Here is a 19182-nt window from a genome sequence, read left to right as displayed (position 1 = left end):
CTTAAGCAGACAGCTCCTCTTGTATATCATTGTTCTACGGAGACAGGTTGGGTATCTGCACCTCTTGTGGTACCAGATCGCTAAAAGCCAGATCCACAAAACTGAAGATTCCCAGTGCAGAGCTGCCTGAGGGGCCTGACCCATGAAGTCCAGCAGCTCTTGCTGCTGTTTACCATTAGGCCACTGGCCTCTTCTCGGGAGAGCTAGTAAACAAGAGCAATACTCAAAACGATTGTCAGCACAAATATTTTCTTAAACAGCCCTCAGCTGTCACAACAGCTTGGCTGCAGGCATAAGTTTCTGTATGCCAATGATGCCCTGTGGGAAGCAACCTCCAAAGGTCAGAAAAACAAAAGGAGCCCATATCTGCTTGAAATGCATTAGCATAACCCTTTGCCGAGTGTCCTAATTTAGCTAGGAGGACATGCAGAAGAAAAGAGTGCTGCTTGAGCTCCTGCTTTTGAATGTAGCTGATGGGTGTCCTTTCTTTTGAAATGTAAGCTTTTTACAAATGCTCCAGAAGCTGGAGTAGCATGGGTGGTTTACCAGAGGAATTTACCAGTCAACTGTACTATTAGACAACAGATTAACAAGGTTTTTACAGACAGTGTGAATAATCACCACAGTGTGTGCCAGGATCTTGCTACAAAAGGATTTTCTCGGCATCCCCTGGTTCTGGGCTCTCTGTGGCTGCTAAACAGCCCTGTGGAATAATTGCCTCACCTGGCTTTGGCATTACTGCAGTTATTTTTCAGTGTGTACGTTATTGTACATGCTCTTCTTAAAAGTTTTTGCTGCCAAAGACAAATGTGCTATGGCTTGAGAGTTTGCTTTTGTGAGGTGACTGACTGACACCTAGTGTTTAAAATCTACTCACATAATAAATAAATAAATAACCAAAAAGGGTTATTTTAAGTGAGGAGAACTTCCAGATTTTTCAAAGTACCACTCCATCAGTAATGCTCCAAGTCAAGGGCTCAGGTGTCCTAGAAAATAGCATTTAAAGAGATCACAGGATATACTGGGTTACTAAATCAATAATCACCATGGCCTGATAATCACCATGTTTCCACTAACTTCATCATCTGAAGTATGCTGCCTCTACCCCAGACCTTCCTGTGCCAATACAACTAACCCATGGCTCTAGAGCTGAGAGGGAAGTGACCTGTCACTCACCAGTGGGGTGGCCCTGGTACCTCTGTGCTCCCACAAAGCCCAGCAGTGCCCCTCTTTCTGCTGCTGGGAAAGTGGTTTCATCCCCACTTGTACTACAAGTCCCTGTGCTAGCAATACGGCAGGAGATTAACAACAAAAATACCCCAAACAGGTTTTCCTGAAGCCTCTTAATTTCAAATTACCATGACTAACCTTCCCACCAGCCACAGCCTTTCTCTTTAGCATACACTGTCTTCAAGCTAAAGGAATGCAAAATACACGCCACATATGGGACAGATATTCTGTTACTTTATTCTTTATTGGTTTTCATGAAGAAACAAATTGAGAGATGTAAGGATGCACATGATTTACAATTTTTATATAACCCTGAATGCCTTATACTTCACAGACTTCAGTCAACTAGGGCAGGTTTACAATGCATCAAAGCTGCGTACATTCACAATATAATGAATGTATGTTACTGTAAATTCTCCTTAGCCTGCTGAAAGTGGGTGCAATTTTGCTTGTGTCCACCTCTTTCTGTCATTGCCAGATGTTTGAACAGTCCATGGTATATGCATCACTACTTCTTTTTATTAAATGTCCAAAATAGATCAGGGATAAAGCTTCCCCATCGTGTGTGTTTCAAAACATTTTGTTCTATGAAAACCACCCTGTGATTCAAGATGTTACTGAAATTATGTAGGTGGATAAATCCCCTCACCGTACTATCACTGGGAGTCCGGATGAAAAGTTTCCCCACATTAACACAGTTAAGATGAACTGGGTGACTTTATGAAGCCATCCAGTTCTGAGATTTTCTGGGTTTAGATGTTAGCTGAACAGTGTGTCTTGCTGTTCACCTGAAGAGAGAGGTCACTTGGTTTAAACATTAGCAGTAAACTCATTAACCCCTTGGTTGGAAAACATGTACAATGCCTCAGCGGTTCCTCCAGCTGCTCTAAAAATGTGGGTGTAGTTTGTCAGCTGAAGGTCAGTGGCTGGCCTAGACCAGTTGTCCATTTTCTCTCTAGTAGTGCCAGTAGCAGGTGCCTAGAGGAGAAAGTAAGAAGAGGGCAGGTGCATTCTCCCTGTGTCCTGCAATTTATGAGTGGAAGACCATGTAAGCGAGAAGAGTTGCCTCTGTATCTAGCAAGTCTTTGACAGATATTTTTTCATGGTTTTGTTCAGTTTCCTTTTGAACCCACGTACATTTTCAACATATTGTGGCAAGCAGCTCTATAGTTTAAAACTTGGGAAAAGATTTCCCCACATAGTAGACTCTTGCACAAAATGAGGGATGAAATGAGCATCTGTTAGCTATTGTGGTCTAGAATATTTACATAATCACGGCATTTCTCATTTTCTCCATTGGTCAGAAAAACAAATGACAGCCAGAAGCCAAAACAACCTTTAAAATACAATTATTTTTCATATGTATGAATGCAAAGTGGCAGCCTGCTGGATCCAAACTAATTTTGTGAGGTAATGAAAACATAATAATAATGTTGCATGGTCTGGAATACTAATTCTTTTCATTCTTTTCCATCACTTCCATCTCTTCTTTCCTTCTTTGTTAACGTCTTGCTTTGCCTATGTATTATACATGTGTTTATTTATGCTTAGATGTTTTGGATTTACTGCAGCTAGGTAAGTATGACTGTGGGCTTTTCAGAAGCTTTTATAAAATTAAAGGGTGATAATAGGAAAGCTGAGTAAAGCTATGGAAGTTTTGACTTAAAAGTGTTGACTGCTTTACTGGGTCTGCGTCACTCCAAATGTTTTCCTAAACTAAACACCAAAATCATATTCTCTAATTATTTGTCTAGTGGTTAGGATTTTATCACCTGCAAGGTTTCAGGACAACCAGAGGCATGGTGACAGGCTTTATACACAATTAGCATTCAAAACTGTGACGTGGATTTTTTCCGAGATTACAAAAAAATACAGAGATGTGTATATTCTGATAAGTTGCAGTAACACAGCTCTTAGTGCAACCCAGTACTGCACCAGACACCAAAACATTTTTATCTTCTCAATGTCATCTTTATCTTTAGAGTTCATTTGTAGGAGCCATCTGGTTCCTTTAGATATAAGTAGATCAAGTTGTACCAGTCAGCTAGCATTGGCTATTTAAATGCCAGCAGATAATGCATACAGCTGTAATGGAGAATTACAGGCAGTATGCTGAGAACACAACATGCACCATACACTTGGCTCTGAGGAGTATTGGTGCTCTTTTCCATACAGACAGCGTGTCCTTGACCATGTTCCTTCCACATGCATACACACACAGTCCACACTCACACACTCTTTCTTCATCTGTTTGATACATTTCACTTTGGTGAAACATAACGGTATACAATTACGTGTAAGTTAGATGCTTGCATCCTCCAGCCTCTCCAGTTGATAGCGAGAAGAATAAAATTGTGAATTCAGCCTTCAGCCTAAATAATGCAGCCAGAGATTCTCTGCCCTTGCTCTTGATCAAGGCTGTTTCTGACCAAAACTGATGTTGCTGGCTTTATAATATTGGTCAGAAACTTGATGAGATATGAACTGTGACTTCTTTAACTGTGCTGGAAAAAATCCCAAACACAAAGGCTACACCTGCTAAGCTGTACTTTGGTCAAAGTATCTCATGTCTTCTGGGCAGGGAGAGGCAGAATGAGTAGGTCAAGAAAAGCATGTTTTTCCAATGTGGGCATCTAATTTGAGTCTAATCCTCTCGGATCTAACAAGAAAAAGACGAGCATTCCAGAGGGAAGAGTCATGCTGGCTTAGACACCTGTTCTAGGCTGAAGTGACATGTTAGCTGGAGGTTTTTTCTCAATATTCATGGGCCTTGGCCAGCTCTGATTAGATACCCAACCTTGTGAAGCTAAAATTAGGCGACATGAATCCTGACAAAGCCCAGGTCTTCAATATAGAGGGGATGAACTTTTTTAATTATATCAGTGCAGTTAAAGCAGCAGACCTGCCCCAAGTTAAACCAGTTTGAAAACTTACGGAATATTTCTCATTAAAGTAGGTTGGCTGTACGACAGGTGGCAGCAATGGTCAACCTGAGCAGCCTCCATGCAGAGTCCCGAGCGTGAGGGGTGCTTTACCGATTCCCTTCATTCTCTTGCAATTACCCTCCTTTCAAAGAAAAAAGAAGCTGTTGTGCCCTCAGAAGCCACAGTGAGGTACGCCTGGTATCTACATACTCATGATGTTCGGGAAGAAACACAAACCTTGAATAATACGCCTAGCCCAAGTCCCTCTGTGCTATATGTGTTTGGCAGAAGTGGGAACTTGGAGTTGAAAGCATCAAAGTAGATAGTCTCATCATACCACAGAGCTTGTGATCCAGGCAAAGGGATTTTGACTCCAAAGCCCTCTGCACATGCGTAAGTGGAGAGAAAGAGCAGTCTTTCTATGTGTAACACACTGCCCAGTGTCTCATCAGGTTGTGCCACTTTAATACCAGTCAGTGAAATACTATACACAGGAGCTTCATTCACAGGTAAAGTGAAGGTGAGGGCTTTACTCACAGGAGCAAGCCATAGAATATTTTGGGTTGGAAGGGGTCTTTAAAGTTCTAGTCCAAGCCCACTGTAATGAATAGGGGAATAGGGACATTTTAAATTAGATCAGGTTGCTCAGAGCCCTGTCCAGCCTGACCCTGGAGGTTTCTAGGGATGGGGTATTTACTCTTTCTCGGGGCAACCTGTTCCAGTGTTTCACCACCCTCATTGTAAAAAAATCCTTCCTCATATCTAGTATAAATCTACCTTCTTTTAGTTTAAAACTATTACCCCTTGTCCTATTGCAGCAGGTCCTATTAAAACTTTAGTCCTCATCTTTCTTATAAGCCCTCTTTAAATACTGAAAGGCCACAATAAGGTCTCCTTCTCTTCTACAGGCTGAAAACCCCCAAGTTTCTCAGCTTTTCCTCAGAGGAGAGGTGTTCCACCCCTCTGATCATCTTCCTGGCACCCCTCTGGACCCACTCCAACAGGTCCATGTCCTTCCCGTGCTGAGGAACCCAGAGGTGGATGCAGTACTCCAGGTGGGGTCTCACGAGAGCAAAGTAGAGGGGGAGAATCGACCTGTTGGCCACACTGCTTTTGATGCACCCCAGGATGCGGTTGGCTTTCTGGGCTGTGAACGCACATTACCAGCTCATGTCCCCCTTTTCATCTATCAGTACCTCCAAGTCCTTCTCCTCAGGGCTGCTCTCAATCCCTTCATCACCCAGCCTGGACTGATACTGAGGATTGCCTCGGCACAGGTGCAGGACCTCACACTTGGCCTTGTTGAACCTCATGAGGTACACGTGGGTTCACTTCTCAAGCTTGTCCAAGTCCCTCTGGATGTCGTCCCTTCCCTCGGGAGTGTCAGCCCCACCACTCAGCTCAGTGTCATCTGTAGACTTGCTAAGTATTTTATATATACTTAAGTGTTTATTGCCATACTAAGTACAGTACAATTTTGCTTTCAGATAATTTTATTTATTCATGTATATATTGCACATTAATCCACTATTGAAGGACAGATCTAGAACAGATTTAGAACAATATTCTTATTTTAAAGGAAAAAATATTCCATTTTATAAACAAATTGATCAATTTTTTATCAGAAGAGGTCAGATACTAATTTTTTGATTATCAATTTTGCACTTCAGGATTAATTTTCCATACAACTGGTACTATAATTTTTCATTTTATGTGGTATGTCTCTAGTGTATTGACCAAAACTGAGGCCTCTTGTAAGCAAAGCAGTTTTAATCTAAAAGAATTATTCTATTTTCAGGTAAACTAATAAAATTACTTTAATCTATAGGTTCTCTGGTTTTAAAACCTGGCACTGCTTTTGGACTTTAAGCACTGCAAGGCAAAACTATATAAAATACAGTTATATAAAATATATTTTAAGGAACGGTATAATATTCACCGTGGCCTGATTTCACTGTATGAAGTCTGGATTCCAGATGTGTTTGGCCAATGCGTGGTACTTCTCTACCTCAGTTAGCTCACATATGTTCTGATTGTTTCATTATATCAGTTCTATATCCTCAACAAGAAAGGAATCTGTAAGTTCGTGATGCAATGGATTTTAACTGAAGTAGTAATTCTTCCCCCATTTCTTGAGAAAACATGTCTGGACCATGGCTGATGGGATGAACTGCCTTGTCTGCCCACAGAGATAGTGTTTGACCATCCAAGAGGAAAATGAGTATGTTCATTGCGGGTTTTCCCATCTGCACTCAAGACAGAGGAGGAGACATCGCAGGATTTGTCATTACTGAAACTTGATTCAGTACTTGATATCTATCATTTACCTTCTCCCTGGTGATTTCTGTAGGCATTAGACTGGTGTGTGTGGAGGGAAGAGCACTAATGTTCGAAGGTAAGGCCACACTTACCTTCTGTAAAAAATACAATGCGACTAGGTAACACTACGTAGTAAAGTTGACTGGTTTTTCCTGAGGTCGTAAACTTGATTTTATGGCAAACAGAAGTCAGTGATAGTCCTTTTGTTGTTCAGGAATTTCCAGCTTGGGCTTTTGAGATGTTACCAGCCATTCTTAGTATTAAAGGAGAAAGAGTGAAGTCTTCCTCACTGTGGTGAGGGAGACATTTTACCAGAAAAAGCACATTCAAGTGAATCAAAACTCTGCACATAAGTGTGTCTTATAAACTGAATGTTTCAAAAGCAAAAAAGTTTTATATTGTCCTCTACAGTAATACAAAAGATGTAATTCAAGTGTAATCAAATATTTTCTTCAACTGGTATTAATTTGAACGTGGACAAACTTTACCAGTAATGAAAGCAAGAGCTTTTTAGGTAGCTTCCAAACCTTCCAGAAAGTTAGGTCCATCATCTATTTTTATTTCCTGCCTACAAAAGAAATCTACAGAAACATCTTCATTGCAAAATCAAGGTCCTATATTCCTTCTCTTGTAGTCAAATAAATACTGTCTCAACTAAGAGTTAAAATAGTCTGCCTTGGTTGTGTACCTCAGAATGAACTGGCACGGCTTATCACCTCATGGAAATAGCAAGAAAGATTTTTTTAAAAGGAGAGGGGAAAATAAATAGCAATAGTTGGTCAGTTCTGAACTTTAACTTCTCTGAGTTATACCTAAACAATCACAATGCAGCCAAACCCTTTGTTTTCTTTACCTTGTCTGGATTTCTTATTTAACTAACTGCAAAGGACGAAGTCCATCACATTAAAAGACCTTACGTCTTCTACACATGAATTTCTGGTTGATGTCTGTTTACACAACACAGTGCCTCAAGAAAGTGATTTTTTTTGGAGCTTTAGAGAAAACTTGTAAGCTTCTGCTGCTATTTCCAGAAACATTCATTACTTCCACTATTTCTCATGGCCACTTTCATCAGATGTTGAATAGCTAATGTGAGATTCTTCAAAGGCATTGATCTACCAGACAGTACTTGGAAGCTGTTGCAGCATTATGAAACACTAACTCTAACTCCATTTTAACCCAAGTGGACCATATATACTGTCTGAGATGCTGTAATTTTACTGGGCTGAAGATCAGTAATAGAGACAAACTACAAGATACTGCTTTGTCTTTGTGATCCAAAGCTCATTTTAAGAGTTGCATGATGTCAGATAAGCAGTTGCATAATGCTTCACATTACTGAGCTCAAACAAACTCCAGTATCATCTCTTCTGAAATCTGTCAGAACATTGTTCAACTCACAGAAAGGTAACTTGCATGCAGATAAAAACAGCGTATAGTCCCTACAGGTCTTCTAATCCAGATTCCTTCAAACATTTCTGTTGTTGAACATTCTCATCTGGTATGCCCATAGTTACCTCTGAGTTCATCTCCATTTGCATTGACATTTGTTTCTGTTGGATAAAAATTACATTATGAGCAACATCTGCTTTCAATGGTATTACAAATTCTTAATATTGTTACAAGCATGCTGCCTTTTTTGTGTATCTGGGATTGGTACAGATTACTTATTCTGTCATGAACTGGAATACAGAGATCATATGAGTTAATCTCTCAACCTAAAAGTTGTGTACAGGCAAATTTGCTTAGTTGTTCTGAGCCCTAATTTCATTGCTTGTCACCCTCCAGGTTGATATGACCATGTACTTAAAGTTTGTTTCAAAGTCACAGTCTGTCTTTCAGGGGTTATATTTATTTGTTGGATAAAACAGATTATCTCAGCACCATTCTCCATGGTCTTCTTCAGTTTTACAGTATGTCCAAAGCCAAAGTCTTTGCTATTTCAGGTGTCAGCAGTATTTGAGATACTGATATGTTCCACATGTTTTATTCAATTTATCTTTCCTAGAAGTGCCATCAACAGTCACCTCGGCCACTTGTAATCACCTAGACAGTAATTACACAGCTATGCTGAGGTCTTCCTGTCAAAGTTGTATTAAGTGTTTGTAACTGTTTGACGACAGAAATCTCTTCTGCCTCTGTTAGTGATATTAAATATATTTTTGTGGTGCTCATTGATTGCTGTGATTTTTTATTTATTATTGAATACAAAGACCTCTAAAGAGCTGTGTTTACAGTTCTAGGATGGAAGGAGACACAGAATATAAGTTTGATGGTGATGATTTTATCTTCACATTCTGCCAGTCCATATATGATGACCATAAGGGGTATTAGTAGATAATTTGTGCACCATTATGGATGAAAAAGGCACCAAAGGATTTTTGCACAGAAAAGGTAGTAAATTTGGCACCTTTTGGGTCAAATTCAGTCAAATTATTTTGGCCAATAGCGTCACAGAAATTACTTTGAATCTTGAGAATAACAGACTTGTCTTCAGTCCCATTCTGGAGCTTTTAAGTGTTTGTTTTCTGGGAAGATGACTGTAAAGAAGAAGAGGAACACAGACCGCTCTTGGGAGCCAGCCCAAGGCTTGTGGAATGAACTCCAGGTGCAAATTCAAAACACTTCAATCTTGTCATTTTTAATGTGTTTATATAGCATATGCACATCAGTTTTTCCATAAATTTGTCTCTGAGAAAGTAAAATGGAGCAAAACAAAACAACCCATGCCTCTTGCCTCACAATTCAAATTGTGATTCATGGATTGAGATGGTCCATGGTTGCTGACAGAGTCTGCAGTCATGTAAGTATATTTATACAAAACCCAAAACACAATATTTGAAGGCATACATTTTTCCCCTGGGAGAGAAGATGACATAACAGCTTACACTGGCAGTTGTTGGTCACATTGCTGAATGCACTACTAGAAGACATCTTGATATTGCAGTATAAGTACAATAATAAAGTAGGATAGAGTAAAATTAATAGAAATGCTGCAGAGGATTTCTGAAAAAATATTTTGAGTACATAGGATGGAGAAAATCTTCATTAAAGTTTTATATTTCAGTGGTGTTCCCCCTGAAATAAAACCACAGTTTGGGCACACCTGCACCTTACCTTCTCATCATGTGTTGCAGAGGAACCAGGTGAGAGGCAATTTGACCATGCCTCCTGAAGCACAGATCACTGTGCATCTTCTCATGAGTTATAGGGAGCTAGACCACTACCTGACCAGAGCATTTTTACCTCTAACTCACACAATGACAGATGGCAATAAGAAGCATTGAATATGCCAGCCAAGGAGATTGATTAATGATAGCTAAATATTGCAATTATTTCTTTTCTGTTTTGCTCAGTTGACTAAAGACTTGGAATCTGCCGTGAGAGAAGCTAGCATCTGAACTGACAGCACATCACCTCTTCCAAAGTAAACACCTCTGTACACAGTTTTATCCCACAGCAGGTGCACTGTTGGGGCAGGTTATGTTACATGCATTGTGGAGCCTCCTCTTATTTGCTAAAAGAATGTGCATATTTACTAGAACATAGACAATGACTTGCAGATCTCCACAAAAACTTTCCCTTTGATAACCTGCCCACATGCTTATACATATAATATCTCACAACTGACTGTTCTGCAGAGAATCAGGGTGATTGCTCCTTAAAATGTTGGCTTATTGAGTGTGGATATTCTTAAACAACTGAGACACACCAGGATTTATACTCCCCTGAGGATTTTCGCATCCTGTCTACTGACATCATTGTCCTCCACAAGCTTTCTGTTCTCTTCTGGTTTCACTACAAACATTGTGCATACCTTTTTCCTAGTTTTTCTTAAAAATGGCCTGCTGCTCCAAATGTAATGTTGTACCATTTTGATTGCAAGTAATATCATACATATCAGTGTAGTGAGAGAAAAAAGGCAGTCGTGCTACCTGGTGGTGAGTCTCATCTGCAGCTAACCAAGTTTTGATATTATCTGAAGGATGTGGAACAGGCATGGTTATAACTTCCAGGCATCTATACCTACAAGACAGTGATACATACAACTATTAAATGTCTACAGGAACAGATCAGTCAAAAACACTTTGTAACAGATATGCCAGTTAGAGTCATCTACCATTTCTGAAGCCATTCTACCCTTTTTTGTTTCAATGCAGACATTTTTCTCAGCTCTTCTTCAGCCTGACTGGCTTTTAGCCTGCTAGAGATTTAAAAGTACCGTATGGCTATGCACAGATGTAATTTCCAAGCAAAGTGAGAGTCTGTGGCACACTAGTGTGCCTACAGATAAAAAAATGACTCCTATATGTGCCTTTCATAATTGAAAATACTACATATAAAGTCTGATAATCAAAGAAACACCAGATGGCAGGGAGCAGGCATAGCACTGGAAACATCTTTTAACTCATTTGCTGAGGTCTAACAGAATTCAGGTTTGAGAGTGAGTGGTGTCTGCACAGAACCATAAAAACATTTTGTTTCATCACAAAGGATTATCTGTTAGTTTTGAGTACTGTGTAAAATTTCCACTGAAAAGATATACCAGCTGAATGGCTCTCTTGAGGCCAGAGTCACTCCTCATTATTTGTCCAGAATATTGTTTTATATTTAGATGCAGATGGCTTTCAATTACATGTTTTGTTTTCCCAGGGGAAATTTTGTATTCTGTTTTTTTATATTAGCTCTTTCATATCTATCATTCCTTGAGTATTTGTTTACTGAAAGATAGAGCTCATGATAACTTATTTTATCATACTCAGGAACAATATTTAATCATGAATTAAATAATCGATTTACTTTTAGCAGAAGTTCTATTTACATACTGCACCTTCGAAATATCTAGACATCTTGAGTTATCATCCTGTCTTGAACAAGTTCGTTTTGCAGCTGAAGCAAACCTTCTCTGCCATGTCAATAGGAAAGCTATGTAGCCAAGCAGAAAAGTAGTGGCATGGATGCAGCTGGCTGCATTAATTGTTCGTGGGTGTAGGACCACCACTGTTACTTTCCTTTATTAACAGTACTAATAGTTCAGGGCAACAAATTCCCTCCATCTGCCTGAATTTCCTTTTTTACTTACTTATTTCTTGCAAATAATCCATCTTAGAGTAAAAGACTGCTTTCAGTAATACCCATGAATTATGAAATGAAATTGGGCAACATGGCAAATGCAGTTCATCTTTGGCATGATTAACCTTGGTAGCCCTGAATGCAGAGCCTGCAAAAGCATGGGGTAAAGTCACACTGAAGGTAGTAGAGAGGCAGCAGTCAGAGTAAGATGAAAATATGTCATTTATAGTGACATAAATTAGAGTGTGGGACTGGAGCTCCAGGTACTGTGATGGGAGCTGTGAGATGACAGTGATAGATAGGGTTTAGTATCTTACACTAGGTCTTAACCTACAGCACTCCTTTGTTAGAACAATACTCAGAAATGCACAATTAACTACTTCTTGTAAACATGATTTATCTGAGATCTGTGTTTGACTTTACTCAATTTTATGGTTTCTTTACCCTCACCCTGACTTCTATTCTGCCAGAAATTTATACTACTTTCCAGAAACATACACTACCTTCTACATGCACATATCAGCAAACCTCCAAGGAAAATCAGGACACAAAACAATGTGAGGCTTAGCACCATGACGTCCACCGTGTTTTCTTAAAAAGAAGAGGGAAAGGTAATGTTAATAATGTGGGAAAAGATAGCTCATAAATGGATGAATTATATATTGACTCATAAATATTGCACTATTCCTGAACTGCCACAAATTTAAATAAGCGTTTTCTGGAGTTTCTTTAGGGGAAACAGGGGCTTCTGACATCAGCACTGTTCCTTCCTCCTCATTTTAGCCCTCAGTTTTGCTGCTGCCTTAATACAGCACTTCCTGTTGCTTTGTCTGTTCCAGTAGACTCCGTTCCCTCTTTTCCCCAGCTTTTGGCTCTCATATACTGGGCATGGCCCATCCTGCCACTGGATGCTTCCATCCAACCTTGACTCTTCTGGATATCAAACCCTCTGCCCATCTGCTACTGACGCTCCTGCTGCTGCCCCAGCTGTTTCTGGATTCCTGGTGTTGCCACCTCCCATCTCCACACACCATGAGGCCCCCACGGCTACTTCCTCACCCCTTCACAGCTGTAACTGGTTTGAGGTAAAATGAAAACAAAAGCTTTTTGTCAAAATATTCCCTCTGCCTCGAGAAGCAACATTTGGTTTTCATTATATTTACCATTTTTTTACCCTGCTAGGCGTAGTCCTAAAGAAATGCCAGCAATACGTATTTATACTGTTCAACAAATACTACTGCTGTGTACCTTGCATTCCCTCCTCCAAAATACCTGAAATACCAAACTACCAATGTCTTTGGCTAACTCAGATACTTCTGACAAGTTTTATCTTTTGTTTAATACCTAGCTTTGGAACCACAAGTAGTGTGCATGGCTTTGAAGTACTTTGAAGAAAAACAGGCAGGAACAGCTCTTAAAATGTTAATAGTCCAAGGCCAGTTAAACAGTGGGTTTAGGATCAATCTAGACCAAATTCAAAGACCAAAAGAGTTGAACAAAAGTTCCTAGTTTGAACCCATCTGCAGTTTAAACTAAGGACATTATGAATTTCCACAAATTTCATATGAAAGCCTGAAAAAACCTCACAAACTTCTGGGCAGAACTGTGTATAAGAATATGCCTTATATTCTGCTAAACTACAAAACTATTCTTTATTCACTTCAAGATGAAAAGGGAGTTTTCCCCTTCTTGTCTTTTGAGGCAAAGGCTCAGAAAACATATTCTGAACAATATTGTGTCTGGATTGTGTTGTAGAAATTCTTTTGTTTGAGGTAATTGTTCTGCATCATTCTGCTAACTCTGTATCACGTACACACCCGGGAGAAGAGGAAGCAGTGGTCTTTGCATCAGCCGAACCACAGAGAGGTTTGCTTCTTTTGATTTCTTACTTCTTGCATTTTGGAAAGGAGGAAGGAAAAGAAGCACATATATCCTTTTAGACAGACCATTTTATGGTGGGTTTTTTTTCAGATGCAAACGCTTAAACTTAGTCACAGATAACAGCAGTTTGAAAACAAAACTAGTGGCTTGGTTTGCAAAAACACAGAACACTTCTGAATTACTATTAACTTCAAAGTGATCTATGAATGCTCAGCAGCTCTAAAAATGACACCAATTATTTCAAGTTTCTATTTATGAATAAAGCTGATTAAACATTTCTTTTCTAGCAGAAAGTTTCTATACTAAACAGTGCAGTTCATTTTAAATTGCTTTTTTTTTCAAGGTCATATGCTAATTCCAATGGAGAATTAATATGTTTCCCATGAGAAAATCAACAAATTCTTTTCATGTCAAAGGAACATTTCAGAACAAATATTTTAGTTATGTTTTGAATTATGTTATTTCATTTTGATGTTTCAGCTTTTTTAAATGGATGCTGAAACATCTCTTAAAATGCATTCATATAGAAATGTAGTACATTTCCTAGAGGAAACATTGGAATACCATGTAGAAGCAAACAAAAAGCAGGTCATTGCATGTTCCTTCAAGACTTCCAGCAGAAAAATTGACATTTGCCAAAACAAAAATACCAAATGGATGTTTTTCCTTTCAGGTTACTCCACAGAAAGATTCAATTCCTTCAATTCACAGTGTTTCTGAAATTAAGTACGTGACTTTCATGGAGTCACCATGAATGATACTACTAATACCAGAGGGTTTTTTAGTCTATGCAGTATTAAAATGTACCTCATAATGTCCACTTATACATGTTCCCAATTAGAAGCAGACAAAAATAATTTCAATGGACTACAAAAAAAAAAGTGCCAGAAAATTTTCTCTACGCATCAAAGGAGATTTTTAAAGTTTACCTGAGCATGTGACCTCTTGAGGTAATGTACTCATAGATTCATTTTATAAAAGCCACCAACCCTTTCTGACTGCAGGAAGGAAGAAGGGCAATTTTTGCATCACATGGACTTGTGTATGTGTGCAGTACACCCAGGGGTAAATCACCATGCTGCACTGAACACGTGCAGGTATTACAGCTTACAGGCAATGGCAGTCTTGTCCACTGTAAACTTTTCTGAAGCAGAGGAAACATTCTGTAATTAAACAGTTGAGGGAGAGTCGCAGCTGCTAAGAGCAAGGTTTGGTAGGCTGGGACCAGGATGGGTGACTGTTCCACTCCACTATCTTCTGCTGGTGTGAGGCTGGCTGGGAGTGAGTAAACCTACATTCCTCCACCAGGAAAAGCCCTTCCAATTTCCCCTCCCTCCACTGCCCAAACAACAGATGTGTCTGGCCTGACACCAGGCAGACTCCTCTGCTGGGCATGTTACTGTCCTAGGTGCTCTTTGTCTTCAGTGAGAAGAGAGAAGCATCTCCAAAGGGCAGTTCAAGTCTCTGATGACCTGAAGCATGTTCCCTCTGTCACCACGGTGAACGTGTGCAGCAGCTAGGTTTCTTTCTCCAAACATTTCACAAGTGAAATGCTTTTGAAATTAAATGAATGGATCTGGACCAACCAAGGTGACAGCTGAGAGATGCCAGCAGAACAGTGGGATGTGGTGAGGCATCTGATAAAGTAGGCAGCCAACATCCTATAAACCCAACAACTGAATTCAATCCATTGCAAAAATAATAATGTCTGGCCTTGAATTTCCTGTGTCTTCGTATAAATAAATATGATCAAAGCTCAGCAGATCAAAAAGATATATTCCAAAAGACACAGTCTGTTCCGTTAAATAAAGATATTTACCTTGTTTTGGTTTACTACCAATAGTATTGTATTTATTTTTTTTTTACATTTCAACGTACAGAGACAAGTCTATGCACCAGTTTCTCTCTATAATATAGCGTCACTCCATTATACTACTTCATCCCCCTTCACCTAACCTGACATCAGGAAGCTGCTGCACGTGGAGGCATTTTTCTCATCATGGAAAGCACAAGTTTCCCTTGTTAGCACATGAATGTTAAAATCTAGTTATAGGAGGTGAAGGGAAAGTATTACAAGGCTCTTGTTTAATTTGTTCTGAAGTGAGCTGTAGGTACCAGATCATGTATGTTCAAATGACAGCTAAACCATTTCCTACCTCTGTTAGATAAGAAATTATTCCCCTGATGTAGTAAAAGAAATGGTAGATTTGGTCCTTAAGGACTATGTGATTTGATTAATGATATGACTTTCGTGGATTTCTTGGCTTACTAACTCCAGTTGAAAGCATTTATGCTTTTATGCTTGGGCTGTCCAAAGCAGTCAGAGGGGTGTCGTGAGTTTTTCAGCTGCTGACTGTTATTGTTTTCTAAAGGCTGGCAAAAGCCAGATGTAATTTACCTCAGGAGAACAGCCCTGTGGTGGGCTGCCTTAGGAGCAAGGGAGTACAACTCATTAGAGTAAGGACTGCCTTTCCCTCCAGCACCTAGAGCTGTGGTGAGCCTGGTGCGTGCCATGGACTTCCAGGTACTGTGAGGTACAATAATACAGCAAGGAGAAAATAGATGCAATAATGAAGAAAATGAATTGAAAGGTAATAAAATATCTAACAATAAGCATTATTAAAAGCAAATACACGATAACTTACCATCATGAATAAACACGGGTTCACTCCATTCACTCCAAATCTTGTTTCTCATGCATATCTCTTTCTTCACCCTCACTTGTGCTGCACATTTGTTTGCTGACTTATGAAAAGGATACTTATACTTCTCTGAAGTGACATCTACAATCTATCAAGATAGGTTTAAGGGGTTATTTTAGGTGATTTCATATTGCAGTTCAAACAGATATAAATCTAGGGATGTCAAACACTATTATTTACATCTCTAATCTAGTAGGAAATGATTTTTAGAACAAGTGGTTATGCCCAGACACAATCTGACTGTTACCTGGCATGTGTTAAAGCTCAGAACTGAAAATGAAGGACAGCCTGGAACTGATAAGATGGCAGGAGGTATCAGCTGTAGTAGGACAGTAAGAATTAGAAAACACTGATTCTGCTTTCATTTCTTATCACACCCAGTGTAGGACTAGCACAGTTACTATGAAACTGCAGGTTTCAAGGTTTTGGTGTGGGTAGCATGCTATACTTGCTTGTCTGGTAGAATAAAATCTGGCATTTTTCATCTAGCTGGTGTGGAGGGATGCCCACTGTTTTTGTGGTTATCTTGAAACATACCAAGCGCATCACTTTAGAAGATCAAGCGCACACAAAGAGTGCCAGAGTTTAAAACAGAGCGATCTCTAAATCACTCACCACTTTTGAGAACTGAATGCAACCTCTTTAAATGCTAAGGAAATAATGGGAATTAGCAAAACAGGAAAACAACATAAAGAATTTCAGTAAGCATTAAACAGCAGTGCAGTGCTAAGAATTTAAAAAGAAACAAAAAAGAAAGCAGGAGAGGAAACTCCTGCTTATAAGATTAAAAATGTTAGGAAGTTGCAAAGCAGAAAGGATGCATCTCAGACACAGAGGAGCCCAGAATCTTTGCCTCTTTGGTGTTAGGAAAGCACAGCGAGGCAGTACTATAAGGCCAACTTTCAAAAAAGGTGATCTGCTCTCCTCATGCTGACTGCTGTGATGTGGATTTAACCCTGTGTACCATGCCATTTATTTTTCTTCATTCACATTCTTGAAGAACTTTCCAGGTTGGGTGCTAAAAATAGGCTTACAAATTCACATGATAAGGTTTTCAAAAGTAAGTAAAAATGGGGGAAAGTCCTTGGTCTTTCTAAAGCAAACTGCAAACGAATACATGGGTTAAGTTCTAACCAAGCGCTGCACCTGAAAATTTCTTCCTAAGGGACGAATAATAAGCTTATGTCATCATAGGAAATTTCTGAAGTTCAGAACTGAAAGATTCCTTATCAGATTATGTAGGTGACGTTCTGGCAGACATGGTGTGCAGCAGCTTTCAGTCATCTACCCAAAGCATTCGTGGAGGATGTCTAATCTGTTGTTGGTAACTCTATACATAGCCATTCCCAAGCAGTCTCAGAGACCTTTTCCTGTGCTAGGCTTTCCTTGGAATTAGGACACCTTTCCTAACTGTTACCCTACATTGCTTTCAGTCTAGCCAGTCACTTTTTATCCTATGCACAAGTTGAATCCCTATGCTTTTTTACCTACCAGAAGATTGTTAATACAAGTTACGTTCCTTTCCTCCAGACCATGTCCCTCAGTTTTCCACTCCTACAGTACGTTTTCAAAGCTTATGCTCTTTTTGACAACTCTCAGTGTTCTCTGAACATTTTTCCAGCATATTTATATTTTGCAGTAGTGGCCAAAGCACAATTTGAAACTTAGATGAAATTCAGCAGCCGGAAGGATGAATTAGTCACAGCCTACATCTTACATGTGATGTGCCTGTCAAACATACTCGAATAATATTTGACCTTTATAGAAGAACATGGAGTGATTGACTCAGTTTATGATTCAGTGTAATCCACAGACCTATTTTCTTCTGCATTGCTGCCTAAATGTTAATTCCTTATTTTGTGTTTGCACATTTGACTTATACTGTGCAATCATAGGATTTTCCTTACTACTGAATTTTGGCCTGTTGATTTCAAACTTACCCAACATTCTAAACTCGTTTCCCATGGTACTTGGCAACCCTTCCCAGATTCCAGTCACCTGCAGACTTAACTGCCTATTTTTAAGCTTTATCAACCTGGATCACAGCATTATTATTTGTGTGAGTAAATATTCAGTAATTCATCTCTTCGGGTACTCAGAATAAACAAATATAGACTTGTATATTTTAATCATTACACTCTTACTTGTTCTTCAACAACTATCTACAAGCCTGCTTACCGATATGCTAATACTTCAACTCATTAAGTGTCTGTGACAGTGATTAAGACCTTGCTTTGATCAGGAAACAGAATGTCAGCTTGCACTGTTATTCTCCCTTCTGTGTCTCCCATAATACTGCTGCAGTTTTCTTCCTTGTTGCCGCTCATACACACTCCCATCCCCCATTTTGTGCTTCTTGGCTAGGTAAGTACCATTTTAATCATTACTGGCTTTGATGCTGATTCTCCTCAAATCTACCTTAAAACTCTCCTTATTTAGCTGGTGCCTTGTACACCATTTTTGTTGTTGCTGCAGCTGCCTCTCTCCTGCCTTCCCAAACCATTCCATCTGTGGGAAAAAAAACAAACAAACATGTTTTTCCACTGCTGTAGGTGTTTACTCACTTCTGTGCCCCAATGATTTTTCTTTGCTTTCCTCTCCTACATTTATGTCCTGCAGATGCACACAAAGCAGAGTAGCAGCCTTATAAGACAAGGAAAATAAAAGAGGTTTATTCCCTTTAAGTGAGGATGCTGTACTATTTTATGTATTTGACATTTCTTTCCAGAGAGTGGAAGGTATTAGGAAGCTAGAAACAGAGGCTGCAGTTGCCATATGAACACTGTGGATTGTAGGACGCCCTGTTCACCTTGGGCACAGCCCAGCGATGCAGTGGGAGGGGACCCCTTCCTTATTCCTGGCCCTCTCCGTTTCCACCTGCCTTGCTCTGAGTCTTGCATCAGGAAGGAAACGTGTGTGCATGGGCAGGAAGTGATCCGAACGGCTCCAGCACATTGTTGAACAGGATGCGAAGGATCCAGCATGAACCTCCCTTGCTCCGTCTGCTCACTGCCTTTAGTAAGTAGGAGCTTTGTGAATGGACAGGCACAAGC

The 19182-nt window shown here is 39.6% G+C and overlaps 1 protein-coding gene across 6 annotated transcripts in view; it reads right to left on the bottom strand.

Annotated features, from left to right (window-relative positions):
- Nucleotides 1-7730: 7730 nt before the first annotated feature.
- LOC106112114 (interleukin-5 receptor subunit alpha-like) overlaps nt 7731-19182 on the bottom strand; it is a 46017-nt gene continuing 34565 nt past the window's right edge. For 4 of the 6 annotated variants that reach the window (XM_055802228.1, XM_027791530.2, XM_055802231.1 and 1 more), the window contains 4 exons: nt 16073-16217; nt 12050-12137; nt 10409-10499; nt 7731-8026 (listed from right to left, as the gene is read on the bottom strand). In XM_055802228.1, coding sequence (XP_055658203.1) covers nt 7916-8026; nt 10409-10499; nt 12050-12137; nt 16073-16217 — 435 coding nt within the window. In that variant the 3' untranslated portion in view covers nt 7731-7915. Of the gene's footprint in view, nt 8027-9098; nt 9552-10408; nt 10500-12049; nt 12138-13363; nt 13438-16072; nt 16218-19182 lie in introns of those variants that run through there. The other 2 variants (XM_055802232.1, XR_008746860.1) reach the window with 2 other exon arrangements.

Source organism: Falco peregrinus, chromosome 4 (assembly GCF_023634155.1).
Source record: "Falco peregrinus isolate bFalPer1 chromosome 4, bFalPer1.pri, whole genome shotgun sequence".
Lineage (NCBI taxonomy): Eukaryota > Metazoa > Chordata > Aves > Falconiformes > Falconidae > Falco > Falco peregrinus.
This window is presented reverse-complemented; position numbering and strand designations above follow the sequence as displayed.